This window comes from Mytilus californianus, unplaced genomic scaffold (assembly GCF_021869535.1).
Source record: "Mytilus californianus isolate M0D057914Y unplaced genomic scaffold, xbMytCali1.0.p SCAF_12, whole genome shotgun sequence".
NCBI classification, from domain to species: Eukaryota; Metazoa; Mollusca; class Bivalvia; order Mytilida; family Mytilidae; genus Mytilus; species Mytilus californianus.
Genome location: NW_026262604.1, coordinates 24,652,800 through 24,669,798, shown reverse-complemented (window position 1 = coordinate 24,669,798; position 16,999 = coordinate 24,652,800). Strand labels below are relative to the sequence as shown.

At 34.4% G+C, this 16,999-nt stretch overlaps 1 protein-coding gene across 1 annotated transcript; it reads right to left on the bottom strand.

Moving 5' to 3' along the window:
- Positions 1-1,193: 1,193 nt before the first annotated feature.
- LOC127721579 (uncharacterized) lies at positions 1,194-16,674 on the bottom strand. Its single transcript, XM_052228352.1, has 3 exons — positions 16,539-16,674; positions 4,770-5,184; positions 1,194-2,585 (listed from the first exon to the last, which is right to left on the bottom strand). Exons 1-3 carry the CDS (start codon positions 16,572-16,574, stop codon positions 1,345-1,347), a joined length of 1,692 nt encoding a protein of 563 aa, XP_052084312.1. The 5' UTR covers positions 16,575-16,674; the 3' UTR covers positions 1,194-1,344.
- Between the last annotated feature and the right edge of the window lie 325 nt (positions 16,675-16,999).

The following is a 16,999-nucleotide window of genomic DNA, read 5'->3' as shown; positions in this document are numbered from 1 at the left end:
AAATTCACAATATTAGATCTGCATAACATATAACATGTTTAAAAAGACAAATGAATTGATGAATGAATCCTGATTGATGATTGTAGGCTGATTATTGGCACGATCACTAGCATTACCAATAAACTGAGAATTTTTAACAAATACCAAGTAACACACTCCAATCAGTTTCAAATACGATAATATACTGATGCTTTAGAATGTGATCAGCACAGATTCCGAAATGTGTTTTTCCTTTAATAATTTTTACAGCGTTTTGCTCGCCTATTATGATTTAAAAAAAAGTATTGCCTTTTTTCGTTATCTTAGTGTGTTGTATTATTGAGTACTTATAATTATTTTGACCAGCATATTTAATTGTTCCGCCTTTTTATAAAACCACACATTTTTATATTTATTTTGAAATTAAATTATCAAATTATTTTCGATCCAATCGCAATAATTGACAGCTGTTATTATTCATTTTTAGATCTACAAAATAACGACCGTGAGAAGCTGAAAAGGGTAACATTAGCTCTAATACCATTTATTTCAATCAATTTTAAAGTTAAAACATTTTCCCCATGGTACATTCAGGGCCTATAATACAATTCAAAGAACTAATCTTAGAAAAATAAATATTGTCTTGTGCTCAGCAATTACTTCGGATTGACAATAAAGAGGGCACCACTTGTAATGTCTCACCTGTACAAATGTACTGATTGTAAAATATGTGATTAATACATCTTGAAATGTATTCTCAAGCTCGGACATTGCAGGTATCAGAATCAAAATAACTGTATCAGTTTTCAAACATCTGCCATTGAAACAGGAATTTGAATTTCAGTTTTGTCATAATTTCTAAATTCATCAACGGAGAATAAAAGAAAAGTTTGTTATCAATTATGCAAGTATCGAAGCACCGACTCCTGAGTTGATCATATATACCATGGGGGACTAACAAGTCCAGAAGTAGCGGTATCGATCAGTGATAAAAAGCGAATAAAAAATAAAATTTTATAAGTTTGGTGATTCCGAAGCTTAACCAGTATTTGGTTTGCGAAGAGAACTCAATTTAGCAGCATTCGAGAACTTCACGAACCACTTTTAAATTTGATAACCCAGGGCTATGTTTTGTACATAATCAGGCCATTAGTTTTCTCGTTTAAATTTTTTACATTTGTCATTTCAGGGACTTTTATAGCCGACTATGCGGTATGGATTTTGCTCAATGTTGAAGGCCTATAGTTGTTAACTTCTATGTCATTTGGTGTCTGGTGGAGAGTTATCTCATTGACAATCATGCCACATCTTCTTATCTTTATAAAGGCTACAATTTGTTTTTAAAATCAATTAGGTCACTTTTTATTATATTTTTCGTGGAAACATTACAGCCAAAACTCCATCCTGTTTTGAATTGATTAATATTTCTTTAAAAATTTCTGTATCAAGATTTTGTCTACGTGATATGATAAATAACAATTCACGGTTTGCCTCTGCCATGTCCGATTTAGATAAATGTGTTAACCTTTGAATGTCATCCATGGTTATGCTTCCAGCTTGGTAGAGACAGTCTAACACTGGATTAATTTCTAAAGATGACACAAGCATTTGGAAATGTTCTCGTATTCTTTGTTGTAATGGTTTAGAGTTTTCTGTTTGCGACGTTACGCTACGATGATTATCTACATTTGAGTCGCCGTCTACATTGCTAGAGTGCTTAGTAAGTAATGTTTTGATCTCTTTGATTTCAGACCTTAAAATTTGCATTTCAGACGATTGCATGGTTGATTCTTTACCTATATTAAGCCTATTTATATTTTCCTCTATTAAAACCAGTCTTGTAGATAGACTTTCAATTTTATCATGTAGGGAGTAATTGTCTGCTCCTAGTTCAGTTTTTGTAAATTTGGATTCACTAGTGTACTTAGTAGTTGGTTCGTTCTCTGTATCGGTAGTAGCACCTTCGATATTTCTGGATTCAAAAACTGGATTATAATCATCACTATATATCGATATTTCTTCAGCATCGTGTCTTATTTCGTCTAGTTCTCGTTTACTATTCATATATATAGAGTCAGGTACATCTGATTGGTTGATCGAAGTTGGTTGTTCGGCACCTTTCGATTTTGGCAAAACAATATCTTCATTTTTATGCCTATCTTTACGTGCACAGCGTAGTTGGATCCTGCCTAATTCAAAAACACAATAAAGTTGTTCAATTCCTGCCTCTTTAGTAATTGTACCTTTTTCACAACTGATTTTTACTGTCCCGGCAGTTGTAAGTTCAAAACGAATTTCATTTTTACTTTTTGCAGGAATTTCGTCGAAATGGGTAACAGGAAGTGAAGTAATATCACAATATTTATCTGCGCTTAACATAAACTCCGCTGGGTTGGATTTCGATATTGCTATTCTTAAGCTACAATTTTTCGATGGTGCTCCGACTTTATTAATATCGTCGGCTTGAAAAGATAAAATATCCCCACGTTTTATAGGATTCATAACAAAGCAAACTGCACATGGATATGGGTAGTTTAAATTTGCACATTCATCTTTCGTTGAAACATTTTCTCCTTTTTGGGGCGAGAATTTATAGCCTTTAGAACCTGGAAAAAAAGAAATAAGCAAATTACAATTTATTTAAATTTCAAACAAGTAGAACCATGCACGTTATAAAACAATAGCAAGGACCATGGGTCGAAATTAACGCTGGTCCGGTGGTCCGGGACCAGTAGAATTTGCGTCGGACAAGCTGATTTTGTCAGCTGGTGGTCCGGCGGACCAGTTGAAATTTGTCGATAAAAATCGCTAAATGCATCGAAATCTCGGTTTGTTTACCTTAGAAAGCAAGTACGTGGTCAAGGGGTATTCACAATTTATAAAATTAATCAATATCTCGGGTGAGCGTCCTTCAAAACAACAAAAAATGTGGAAGTTTTTAGAAGGGGTGAAACCTCCTGATAAAAAGTTAAAATAAATGACAAGAAAAAGGAAGATCGAAATAAACCTAATAAAAATTATCAGAGAAAACGAAAATTTCTGAAATCGTGACAAAAGGATCGTGAATTGTTGTATTATTGTAAATGTTGTGAATTGTACCATTCCACCTGTGAAAATTTTGCTTTTACGGAACAGGACAAAAAAATGTTTTTTTTTTGTAACTGGATCCTCAAACTTTGAAATGGATTCTGTATTACATCACGAACAACATAAGAAATCTACGGAACTAAAGGAGAGGAAAGCTACATTGGAATTGAAATCGTGGAAAATCATTCAAACTTTGAATCAAAACATTTTCAAATAAATGTAAGCTTCTGAATTATATTGGTGATTGTCAAATTTCATACACTTTAGCAGGACCAGTAGAATTCTTAGTCCACTGGTCCGGCTGACCAGTACACAAAACTGCTTAAATTCGACCCCTGGCAAGGACCGAACGCATTTTGTGGCAATAACATTAATTATGGACTATATTTCTTTAAATTATAGTTTAGGTTACATCCACTTTATTTGGACTTTGGTGGATAGTTGGCTCATTTGCAATCATACCTCATCTCCTTAAATTTATATACATTTATTTTATAACTCTAGATTTCATGATATAGAAGAAACAAAAACGCCTGCAACAGCTGACTCAGTGCACTGTATTAACCAAATGACCTTTAGATATCGGGTCCGTGTCGTGTGATTCTTAATCACATAATTATATGCATTTACATGTTAGGCTGATTAAGGAGGAACATCCGTTTTGTGCACGTGGTGAAGGCTTTTCTCTTTTTTTTTCTTTTCTGTTTTTCTTTTTTCTTTTACTTTTGATATGATTTTTGATGTGGTATTTTGTTTTTGTTTGGGCTGGTTTAAGTTTATTTTTCATTGTTGTTGTTTTGATCGACAATGTTACACGCGATGTTGTGTAAAAATATACCCCACTCGTTGTTATACATCGACTTAAATTTCATGCTCAGTGGGTACACTACAAATTCCAAGTATCGACTAACAGGAAGTGACTGTCCAAAATCTGTACATCAAATATATTATGATAATTCAACTGAACAAAATAAAGATCCGAACAATATATAAAATAATTTTTAAATAAAGAATCTAAAAAGTATGTTCAATGTTCAGTGGGTATAATAAAATACTAAAAGTATCGTCAACCCCAACAGATATGAAGATCGCTTACACGGTACAACTCATCATAATAAAGTTTCATATAAAAATCTCATTATCCGTTTAAAATACAACAGCTGAATAATACGTCTTTAAAATTTATTGACGGACGGATAGAAAAGGTGATTACGCAAGTGGGGATATAATGTTTAATAAAAAGAATACAATTTACAATACACTAATGTGTAACGAAAAGCTTTAAATTTTATTCACAACTTTTCCAGACTGATTAGAATACAAATTATGTGTCCACGCTTTGCTAACATGGATCTGACAACTCTCTTTTCTTTTTTATGATACCTTTCGGGATCCTCTGGTATTATCGTAATAATACACACCTTCAAAAATGTGTAGGCATGAATTCCATTGATTGATTTAATAATTACCAGAACAGAGAGTTTTCAGATCCTTGTAAGCAAAGCTTTGGCACAAGATCTGTATTTTAATCAGATTGCAACTTTTCTAGACTTGGGGCAATTTATATATTGACACATTCTATAGACATATTTATTTCGTTGAAGACACCACTTTGATTTGAAGATTTCTTTTGCTTTTCTGTGTTGTGTAGCTGTCTCATTGCAGTATAATCCAAATACTACATAATACGTTTGTAATCTAACCTATTTTTACTTTAAGGTCCCCAAATAAAATATTGACAGTAACCCAGACACTCTGTTCTTTATCAACTTTGGACCTTGACTTTCTGTCTTCAGCTTCTGTAATTATTCTATCCCCTTCTTTGGATCTTTTGATTTTGGTTGTGCCTATTTGCTTGTAGATTCTAGCCGTCTGTATAACAGTAAGTTCTTGTATATATCCAACGTTACTGACATTTGTTATTGTTATAGGATCTATGGAGATAATCCCAACCTCAGCATGACCTTTTCCACTGAATGTTAAAATAATCTCTTGGTCAAAAGAAATAGATCTGTCAATAAAGAAACGACCTCCTGAATCATTGTTAGTCCATGTAGCGGTACATCCATCGATACAAATGTTCCTGCCGCAAGTAGGTGAAAATAAACACTCGTTGTCCTATAAGAGAAAGATTGCAAATATTATAAGACTAAGGTACAGTTTTTTGAAGAGCTTCAAAATTGTATTTATTCTTTTAATTTAATGACCATTCTTGCATTTATATTGATTGATAGTTGTTTTCTACACGTCCAGTGGCAAATATTTCACACATATTCTGGTCGATATTAAAGTCACAATGAATCTTATAGGTTGCTAGAGAAAATAAGGAAGAGCATATTCCGGTCAATCTTTGTTGCACTTCTCGATAGAGCTGTTTACAGGACTGTGTCATAAGTGACATTTCTGAATGATCGAATAGAGACTGAAAAAATTCCACAGTGTCTGGTGCTATTTGACATAAACACTACAGCAACTGACAACGTTCTCTATATCTACCTGGGACCAAGGAGAAAACAAAATAAATATAAAAATTCTTTGCAAGGAAATATAGAACATGTTGGGGCCTTAATGAGCTACCTATACTGTATGGATTTTGCTCATTGTTGATGGTCTCATGGTGGTCTGTTGATTAAATCCACGTCATTTGGTCTCAGTTGGATAGCTAAATCAGTGGCACTCATACCACATTTTCTTATTTTAGATGAGAGTTATAATACTGTATAGAAAAACATGTGTCCTTTTTATCTAATGGAAAAGACAGGATATGGTTGGTTTTGTATGACACAAAGTAATACGTACACGCGCAGAACAAAACAAAGCATAGGTACATTGTTTCATTTATATTGAGCCTATATTAAAATGCAAAAACAAACGGTCTCTAGCACTGGTTTAAAATTTATTATTTGCTGGATGTCGTCAACACTGCATCTGTTCGCTGAAGATCACATTTTCGGGGTTATATCAATAAAATAGAGAATATATCAGACAAATACTGATACTTGCATAATTAGTATTAAATTCCCTCAGCATTCATACTGTTAAGCTTGCAGCCTTAAATTAAAGAACGAGTAAGAGCAAGCGTGTCTTGAGACGATGATATGTCTTTCTGCGGATTATTACAAGGGTAAACTAGCACTATAAAACTTCGGCTCCGCATGTCGGTCTAGGAGAAAGCATTTTTGTCTTAAATATGCATGCAATTATGAATTAATAGCCACTGGACGTTTCACAATTATCCATCAGTATAGTTATAATATAAACATAATTATATATTATTCATTTCTTACCAATTTCATCATTTTCAACTGCCCCGGAGATACCCCCGGGTAAAGATATCACTCCTACTTAAACAATATGAGGGGTCCGACTCTAAGGCAGTGGACGTCATTTGGCTGCGCGGGATGTATAAATACGCAGCCACTTTTGGTCGGAATTGGGACGCTTAAACTGATGCCTCGTTCAGGGTGAGTGCCACGCTCATTGCACGTTTAACAGGCGCGTAGCTGCCTTTACGCAAAAAATCATTTGCTTGCACATTATTTTCACAAAAAAAATATTCTGAAATTGAATTACGAATGAGTAGGAAGACAGGTCAACCGGGCTAACTATCCAGCTGACACTCCAAGTCAGTATTGGAAGCGAGCCTTGTATTTCTCCTTTCTTGAGTATTGAAGAACTCACAGGACGTTTACTGGATAACTCTGACCGTTTTCAAGGCCAGAATGTTAATTTATACCTGCATGTTTGGAATCTTTGACAGCAGAGTGTATAGACAAACTATACGAAACATTTAGACACGACTTGACGGACAATCAAGGAACAGTCAACTCTGAGGTAAAGAGATGGTAGAGACGCTGGTCGGGTCCAGATGTTATAGAGAAGCCCAAATATCTGATGTCGTCTCTAGTGTCTAGTGACTATATCCTTCAATATTTGCAATCGTGTCAATCCTATAGTTACAAAGCCAGTAACCTCATCAACTACTGAATGGTCATTTAGTGCATTACGGCGACTAAAAACTTATCTCCGTTCAACCATGGTACAGGACAGACTATCTTCGTTGGCGCTCATACATGTTCACAGAAAAATGAATATCGACACCGAGAGAGCTCTGCAATCATTTGCCTTGGCAAAAAATAGATGTATGGACTTTGGATATTAATTAACTATACTATAAGTCTTACATGCAGTATTAACATTTAATAATACAGGCTCAATACATGCAATAACCTTGAAAACATCTTAGATTTATATCCCTCACTTATAAGTCAAGACTTAAAAGTCGCCGTTTGATTTCGTATTCCCATTGTCCGTTCGTCTAAAAGACTATTAATTCACCTTGGGTATCTGTGTCCCAAGTGACCTTCTACCGTTGTCGTAGAAACCCCTCTCTCGATTCGAAAATGACCTTAGTGAGAAACGCTACGGTCGGGTGTCTTGCAAGAAGCAGGACCTGCTCACCCTTCCGGAACACTGGAGGTCGCCACATTTTTTTTCAGGGTTCGTGTTTTTTATCTGTATTTAGTTTCAATATTGAATGTTTTTGTTTGTTCTTTTGTGTCATATCTGTTCCCGGGTTGGTCATGTGTCCATGGATTGCCCTTCTATTGATAAACGCCTCGGTGGACTTGTCCACTGATCTTCCCGTTTTATAAAATTTATTTTATATTTGAAAACAACCATGTTAATAAGGAGTAATGTGAATTTCATAAGCATGGCATACCTGGAAAATGACCTAAAAATGATAATTTTCTGCAAAAAAAGTCCCAAAATTTTTTTCGCCTCGCTACTCGGCGATACAACTCTTATGCTTGCACTTTATTTTAGGCCAGCTACGCCCCTGTTTAATAACGATTGAAGCGTTCGTAGGTAACCTGTTGAAAGGCAAAGTTTCTGCCCCTAGTTAACATGCCCTCGTTCTATAGTAGCAATCGTGAATATGCATGATCAATCATTGTAACCTGGATATCCTGGACATAGATGTATGTTTGTCTAGCGTCCAGTGGTTACTATTACACAATTACACACATATTCAGGATGGCTTTAAATTGTGTGATACCTTATGAAAGAAAACATCTTGATATTCATATACATGATATCCTATACATGTATGTATGTCCATAAAATCAACTAATCGACATGCGTTATACTTTGTAGATTTAAACCAACAATCAGGTGTCCGTGATTATAGAATCGCCTGCTTTCCGGATGTATATAATATTTTAAAAATCAAGATAATAATTTTTGTTATTGACATATGCTTTTCTATAAATTCGTTTAAATGGGTCATTTCATAAGCAGTTGTAAGAATTATTATTAATCACAGAGGGGTAACTATAAAAAAAAAGTTCCAAGTGACATACCTTTTTTCTTTTAACCCAACCGTGTGTGTGGTAATGTGTATTTACGTTTAAGGTAAAAGTAATTCTGCGGACAGTTAGTACTTGTTGAAGTAAATAATGATGCCTATGTGTTAAACTTAAGCATACACAATTTAAGATTTTTATAAAGTGGTATAAGAAATGAATCCGCTTCTATTCCATGCTTCTGCCTAAATATTAGTTTAGATAAGTAATATTAGCCCAGTTGACTTTACGTCGACAAGGCGTCAATCAACCTTATTTTCAGATAATTCCAATCAAGTTTATTTGCTATGATATACATCTTAATATGCTTTTGTTTTGTCATTTTGGTGAATTAGGTGGTGATATCAGCTCTTTGTTAGTAGCAGTTAAATTCTTTCACTACTTTTCAGAGGGAGATTTAGAGCTCAGCATATCATATCGACATCTGTCCCTGTTTTATGGATGTTATTTGCGATTTTTTGTGTTGTTGGGTGGGTGTCTCATTGATTTATATCACATTTTTCCTTTTATTCATATTCTTAAATTAAAGAACCTTAGTGAGCACGCTCACATACCCCACGTCCCCACATTGTCACTGGAGAAATAAAATAACTGTAAGAAAAAAAAATTGTATAAGAAAAAAAATTGAATTATAATTTCCTGGCGATATGCACATCTACATAGTATGTCCTTATTATCTACAAAGTTTCATGAAATTCTGTTGTGTAGTTTCAGAGGAGTTGCGATGACAAACTGTTGCAGTAGTATATTGAAACAAATAAGTTCAAAGGGGTGAAACTCCTAGAAAAAAAATTGAATCATAATTTCCTGTCGATATGCATATCTACATAGTATGTCCTTATTATCTACAAAGTTTCATGAAATTCTGTTGTGTGGTTTAAGAGGAGTTGCGATGACAAACTCTTGTAGAAGTATATTGAAGCAAATAAGTTCAAAGGGGCGTTACTCCTAGAAAAAAAATTGAATCATAATTTCCTGCCGATATGCACATCTACGTTGTATGTCCTTATTATCTACAAAGTTTCATGAAATTCTGTTTTGTGGTTTCAGAGGAGTTGCGATGACAAACTGTTGTAGTAGTATATTGAAGCAAATAAGTTCAAAGGGGCGTAACTCCTAGAAAAAAAATTGAATCGTAATTTCCTGTCGATATGCACATCTACGTAGTATGTCCTTATTATCTGAAAAAGGTTTCATGAAATTCTGTTGTGTGGTTTGAGAGGAGTTGCGATGACAAAAGGTTGCAGTAGTATATTGGGCAAATAAGTTCAAAGGGGCGTAACTCCTGGAAAAAAAATGAATCGTAATTTCCTGTCGATATGCACATCTACGTAGTATGTCCTTATTATCTGAAAAGGTTTCATGAAATTCTGTTTTGTGGTTTGAGAGAAGTTGCGATGACAAGAAACAGGACTGACGGACTGACGGACTGACGGACGGACGGACAGACGGAAAACTGTAAATGACCTAGCTTATTCATGTTTGTGTAATTCCGAGAAGAAATAAAATGTTAAGGTCCATTGCACCTGCACTTTTTTTTCACTTACAGGGTCAAAATATAAAAGTTGTCTAATCCTACTGGAAATTGAATATTGGAGAGTCAATATCATATTCCTAAAATATTTTAACATATTTCCTTAAAATTTAAATGCTAAATGTTACCGTTGAAGGCATAGACAATACGCCCTTCTTGTACATTTTGCGGATTAATACTCAATATTGGCCAACATCTGTCAAAATGCTGGTTTATTGTTTTCAACCCTCTCAATGCCAAAGCGACCTATATGTCGTTTGTGTGTTAATGCCAAAGCAACATATATGTCATTTGGGGGTTTAATGCAAAGGCGACATAGACTTATATGTCGTTTCATAAAGTGCAATAAGTTTACATTGGGTGCCAAATTTGATTATTTTCTGTCTGAAAAAGTCGTCTACCAATACGGCAACCGAAAACATTGATTATTTTTATATTTGCATGAACGCACATGACACTGGTGTCTCTCAAGGGTGACTGGGGAAGAGAAATATGGTCACTTTGGTCTTATTTCGACCGGCAGTAAAACCCTCGCCGAAGTGGGGCGTCCATTTGGCTGTGCGGGATGTACAAGTACGCAGTCACGTCTGGTCAGAATGGGGACGTTAATTCCGATGCCTCAGGTAAAGAGAGTGTCACGCTTTTTGCACGTTAAGAACCCTTGTAACAACTCTGTGAGGGGTCCGTAGGTGACCTGTTGCAAGGCAAAATTTCGGCCCCTATCCTATATACCCTCAGTTTCCAGTGGCAGTCCAAAATTGCCCAGACCTTCATCCCGGACGACCTCAAATACAGGACCTACCTATTGTATTTATTGTTAAAATGATCTCTTCCTGAACATGCATGGAATATTTGCCACTGGACGTAAAGCAACCAGCACTAAATCAATCAATTATGACACTGGTGCTGAAGATTCGAAGATCGACATTTAAAGAGCTGGTAATACAAGATGATTTAACAACAAGATCGGTTCGCCGCTTTTTGCATCGCGACTTATCAGATTTACTTCATATAAAACACTTGCATTTTCGATATATTCCGAAACGCCACCAACGGAGGTTAACAAAGTAAGAACGCGGTAAATACCAAAACAAGGTATAAAATGAACACTAATTTTAACCCTAGAATATTCCCAAACATTGTTGATAAGATACACCCTGACAAGCCGTAATTTTCCAATATGAGGTCAGTTGCAAATGATGTTTGATTGGTAAATGACACATAAATGACTTTTGTTTAATAAACAAAAATCATATTGATAGTTTCACAAGCCAGATTTGACCTGTTTTATACTACTTTTTTATGTTTTGAAGTGTTCTTTTGTATTGCTATATGAGGTCCTGTCATTAAGTAGGGAAGGTATAACGGCATATTTTACATACATATTTTTTGCAAACTAAGTCTGCTTTATTTGTGTAAAGCCTGCAGGAAATATTTTTACAAACATTTTAGAATGAATCACGTTTGTCATTAAACATCTTATAGTGCATACATTGTTGAAGGGCACCGACCTTCGCGTCTTCACATAGTCGATAGACGAAATATTCATTTTACAATTACTAAAGCTATTTAAGTCGTAGCTGAATTTACGATTTATTAATTGTATCTTGATATCTATATCTTTTTCTGGAACCTTATTACCAAAATTTATGATAAAAGAGCTGATTTTTCATTTCCTATTGTTAATTATCCATTTTTAGATGGTGATTTCCTTTTTCACCATCTTATGGTGTTTATATATCTCATAATCTCATAGGCGGATCCAGGGGGACCTGGGGGTCCCCCCCCCCCTTTTGTGGGAAAAATTTGGTTGATTATATACATTGTAGGGAATCACTGATGCATGACTGGAGCGGCCCTCCCCCTAAGGTCAGTCAGTGCCCCCCCCCCCCCCCCTTACAAAAAGTTTGGATCCGCCACTGTATCTTAACTTGTTCCATTCACTCGTGTATGTAACAACGTATTTGATTTTAACGAAAGAAACCTCTGTATTACTGAAAAATTATTACACCAGGGTTTTCGATATCACAAACTAGTCAAAACATTTACTAAATTTTATCATCGGTACAAGGACATCATCCGTAAATATAAATCAACATACAGACATCTTATACGTTCAGGTATTTCACATCCAATATTTTAAGGTAATATTCTATACAAAGTTCAAAAATGTCGACATTCACCTAAAAAGCTAACCAAACCTTTAAACAGACTTATTCAGAAAGGATATAGTTACGATACTGTTGTCAGGTCATTAAAGATGGCATATTTTGGTATTAATACTGATTCACTCATAGGGTCTTTGCATCGGAAATAAACACATTTATTCTAAAACCAGTTGTTGGCATGATACGAGTTATGTTCTTCTCGTATATTTTATGATGGTATGATACTAAACCCCTAACGGGAGGGATTGTGCATGATTTTCATATGATGAAGACATAATATTTCAATCAGTTTAATTGAGGTCTGGAGCTGGCACGTCAGTAACTGTTAGTAGTCCTTTGTTAATTTATGTATCATTGTCATTTTGCTTAGTTTCTTTTGTTACCTATTCTGACATCGGACTCGGACTTCTTTTAAACTGAGTTTTGCTGTGCGTATTGCTGTGTGTTTGTTTATTCTACATTGGCTAGAGATATAGGGGAGGGTTGAGATCTCACAAAACATGTTTAACCCCGCCGCATTTTTGCTCATGTCCCAAGTCAGGAGCCTCTGGCCTTTGTTAGTCTTGTATGTTTTTTAATTTTAGTTCATTTATATGTTTATATGAGTTTAGTGTGACGTCCATTTTCATTGAACTAGTACACATTTTTGTTTAGGGGCCAGCTGAGGCCCGCCTCAGGGTGCGGGATTTTCTCGCTGTGTTGAAGACCCATTGGTGGCCTTCGGCTGTTTTCTGCTCTTTGGTCGGGTTGTTGTCTCTTTGACACATTCCCCATTTTCATTCTCAATTTTATGTCAATTTAGTCCAGCGACAAATATTTCATACATAGCATGTTCATTCTCGTGTACAAGTAAGACAATACACTTAATTTTAATCATTTTATAAAAACATGGGAAATGACTTTATGTTAACCTTTAGAGAGATGTTACAAGTTCTGTATTTCTATTTCCAATATGATTGATTGTTGGTTGCTTAACGTCCATAGGCAAATATTTCATGCATGTTCAGGACGATATTTCAATATGGTTTCAAGGAGATTGTGTTGCACGAGTAGGGAATATTCATTAACTTTTGGCATCAGCTTACCTAGATTTTTGTATACATGTACACCCTTACAGTTTTTTTTTTAATTACATGCAAACTATTCAGTATTTTTTATCCATGGAAGTAGTTCTTGTGATTTGATTTTCACTAAACGTTTTGCACAGTATAAATAACTTTAATTGTAGAATTATAGATAATGAACTAAACTTTTTTCAAAAAAGGTTCTCTGTGTGTTCGACATTAATTTTTGTAATACAAGGGATCTAGTCGATATTGTTCTCTATTCATCTGTGCGATGATTCACATTTTAAAATCCGAAATGAACGCACAATTTCTTTGGATTCGTTAGAAGAGAACAAGAAAAGATCTATCAGGAGACACACCTTACCGGCACAAATATATTTTCAGTAGCGGTTATGACGGCCTCTAAAATCTCGAACTATTTTAACCTTTTGCCTCGGTTTATGGTGTAACATACACAATATAAAAATAATATACGGTTTGTTTCGGGTCAAGAATACGAGGGTATTGGCACTAAAACTATTTCCAATCATAACTACGGGCAATACTTTCTTTCTGACTGTTTAGCATTTGTTATGTTTATTAATTTGATTTTCTACAGAAACATACAAAAGGAAACGCGTGACTTTCAATACCCCATCTCCAAGTTAAAAAAAAGGTGCCGAGTTTAGGCCTACATCAATGAAACAGCAATCAAAAGACACAATGAATAAACAATGACAGATAGAGGTCAACAAACAATAGTCAAGCATATATATAACATTTCATATATTAAGTAGTCCCGAGTCAAGACGAGTTAGAAAAAATTTAAGCCAGACTACTGAAATTATCCCTTAACATGAAATGCAAGAAAAAAAATTCATTTACATGTATAAAAAAGACTACTGTTCACCTGGTTCATGTATTGAGACAGTACAGTAAAATGCTGCAGGGATCAAAATGTTACTGAGAAGATTATCGACAACACCCCCCCCCCCCCCTTTTTATCGATTATCGTCACATCAAAATGTTACTGAGATGATTATCGACAACACCCCTCCCCCCTTTTTTATCGGTTATCGTTATATCAAAATGTTACTGAGAAGAACATAAGTTTTGGAACGTGGGAAGAATAAACGATTATAACTGACCCTTCATAAACCTTAACATAATAAGGCATAAAACCCTTTTATACAGTGGAAAGAAGTATTGTTCACGTAAAACTTTTGCTATCTTTTTCATATAAAACTACGTTTTTAAAATCAATTTTTTGAGGTCATTTCTAGTTAGATTTCAATCAACTTGGTACCAATAGAACAGAATTGTCACAAATTATTTGTTTATTTCGTTATTTATTTCTCTGAAGAGTTCTTATTTATTGGTGATATAGACACACATATGTTTTTTTATCCTGTAATTTGCTATATGTTAACCAAATTAGTTGGTGAAATATTATTATGAATATTCACATCAGGAGAAAACAAAAACAACCGAAGATAAAATTATGATCAAATAAATAAATATACGTCAGACAATTATGTGCCTTACAACACATGGTTTGTTAAAATCCAACCAAACATGCTATTTTATAGTGTGTCTTTCTATGTTGTGATGTTACACTATTTTTCAGAAAAAGGGTGAAGGTTTGGTACCATTAAAACGTTTAAACCCGCTGCATTTGTTTGCACCTGTCCTAAGTCAGGAATCTAGTGTTTAGTAGTTGTCGTTTGTTGATGTGGTTCATAAGTGTTTCTCGTTTCTCGTTTTTTATATAGATTAGACCGTTGGTTTTCCCGTTTGAATGGTTTTACACTAGTAATTTTTTGGGCACTTTATAGCTTACTGTTCGGTGTGAGCCAAGGCTCCGTGTTGAAGACCGTACTGTGACCTATAATGGTTTACTTTTATAAATTTTGACTTGGATGGAGATTTGTCTCATTGGCACTCATACCACATCTTCTTATATCTACATAAAAAATATGTTTATTAAACTGTTATTACATGAAATATTTATTCAAAAATTGTAGGTGGCAAATTTTATTGCATAATACAAAAAAAAAGAAGAAAAATAACAAAAATACTGAACTCCAAGGAAAATTCCATATACGGAATGTCCCTTAACAAATGGCAACATCAAAAGCTCAAATACACCAAAAAAAACTGTCATATTCCTGACTGGGTTCAGGCGTTCCCTTATGTAGAAAATGGTGTATTCTCTTGCAATTTTAAACTGAACTATTTGTAATTGGTCTTGCCTTTTGACTTTAACATAATCAAAGAAGGAAGACTTACCAGATAAAAAATAAATGAGTGAATTAATATGCAACAGCTATAAACACATTAATTGCACAAATGCAAAAAGAATTTTCAAAAAATTATCAGTTAGCTTCACATTCATCTCCTTGGTCCAACAAGATGGAAATTTGTATAGTAACAATTTAATCAGTCAATATATATATCATCAAAATGTTCTTCTGGTCACTTCCTTTATAAATGTTCACATCGAAAAACAACTGGCTAACTCAATATAAAAAAATCGTCTGAAAATAAAAAAAAGACGTCGTCTAAAGAATTTGGCACTGGCGACGTTTGTGCAAATGTGATGACACATTGGCAGCGTCAAAACGTAAACTTTTACCAATCTGGCATCAGGAGGATTAAGGAGTTTATTTTTTTTAAATAAGGAGATGTGATGTGATTGCCAATGAGACAACTATCCACCAGAGTTTTATCTTAGTTATCTGTTTGGAAATAAGTAAAATCATTGTAAGATCCTCGAGAACACATATTGGGTTATGATACTTTAATTATATAACATATAAAAATAAGGAGATTAGTCATCATTGTATGTTTCACAAGAATCCGTAATTTTGATTGGAAGGCAATTCTGGCTAAATTTAGATTTTATTTCCCCTAAAATGCAACATTCATGACCGCATGTGCTTCCCCTGACAACGTCACAAGAATGCATAGGAAAACAAAAGTAACATTTGATAAAGCACGTAATTTCATGGTTGTAGTATAAAAATATAATTATAAGAATTGAGAGCTTCTTTTTGTAATTTTATTTGGGTGTAAAAACGGTGATCCGCGCATCGTATAAAATGTGAATCGGTCAACGATTTTACACTTCAATATAATTACAAAAATGAGCATTCAATTCTTAAATTAATTTGAGTCAAGATTACTATATTTTAAATCACCCTGATATGAAAAAGATCAGAGGGAAATTGGTGTTACCTCTTTACCTCCCACTTCCGGGTACATGTCGATTACGTAAGATACCCGATAATAGACTGTTTGTACCGCTAATCAAATGTTAATAAATAGGAATAATCCAGATTTAATGTAAAACACTTACAAGTTCTTTACTTGATTCTCTAGGTCTCTCGTCCATACTGTTTAAGTTTCCTCACTAAGTTAGCTTGATCATGTGACGTCTTACATTGTATCAGTTCATCGAAACAGGTGAGAAATTTATAAATAAATAACTAATGTGTGCAACATATTTTTTGTACACTTATGGAATTTTAAATTACTAAATATAGAATTATACACCTTGATATCTCTTCTACTATTCGTTGACAATTTACCAATGACTTCTGATTTAATGAGTGTTGCGTGCTAAACGTTTAGTGGCAAATTATTAATATTTTATGCATATTTAAAAGTACGATTTTTCATATACAAGTTATACTATAGGAAGGTAAACCGTCCGGATAAAAGGTAGAACATTTCGATTACCACTGGAATTTGAGGGTATGTTTGAAACTAATAGCATCAACCCTGTCCTCTTTCCTCGAATGTTTAATGAGTAACATG

Coding starts and splice junctions, on each gene's coding strand:
- LOC127721579 (XM_052228352.1), bottom strand. CDS start 16,574: ATGGACGAGAGACCTAGAGAATCAAGTAAAGAACTT. Junction 5,185..16,538: donor GAGAATCAAGTAAAGAACTT/GTAAGTGTTTTA, acceptor TTTCTCTTATAG/GACAACGAGTGTTTATTTTC. Junction 2,586..4,769: donor GGACCTTAAAGTAAAAATAG/GTTAGATTACAA, acceptor CTTTTTTTCCAG/GTTCTAAAGGCTATAAATTC.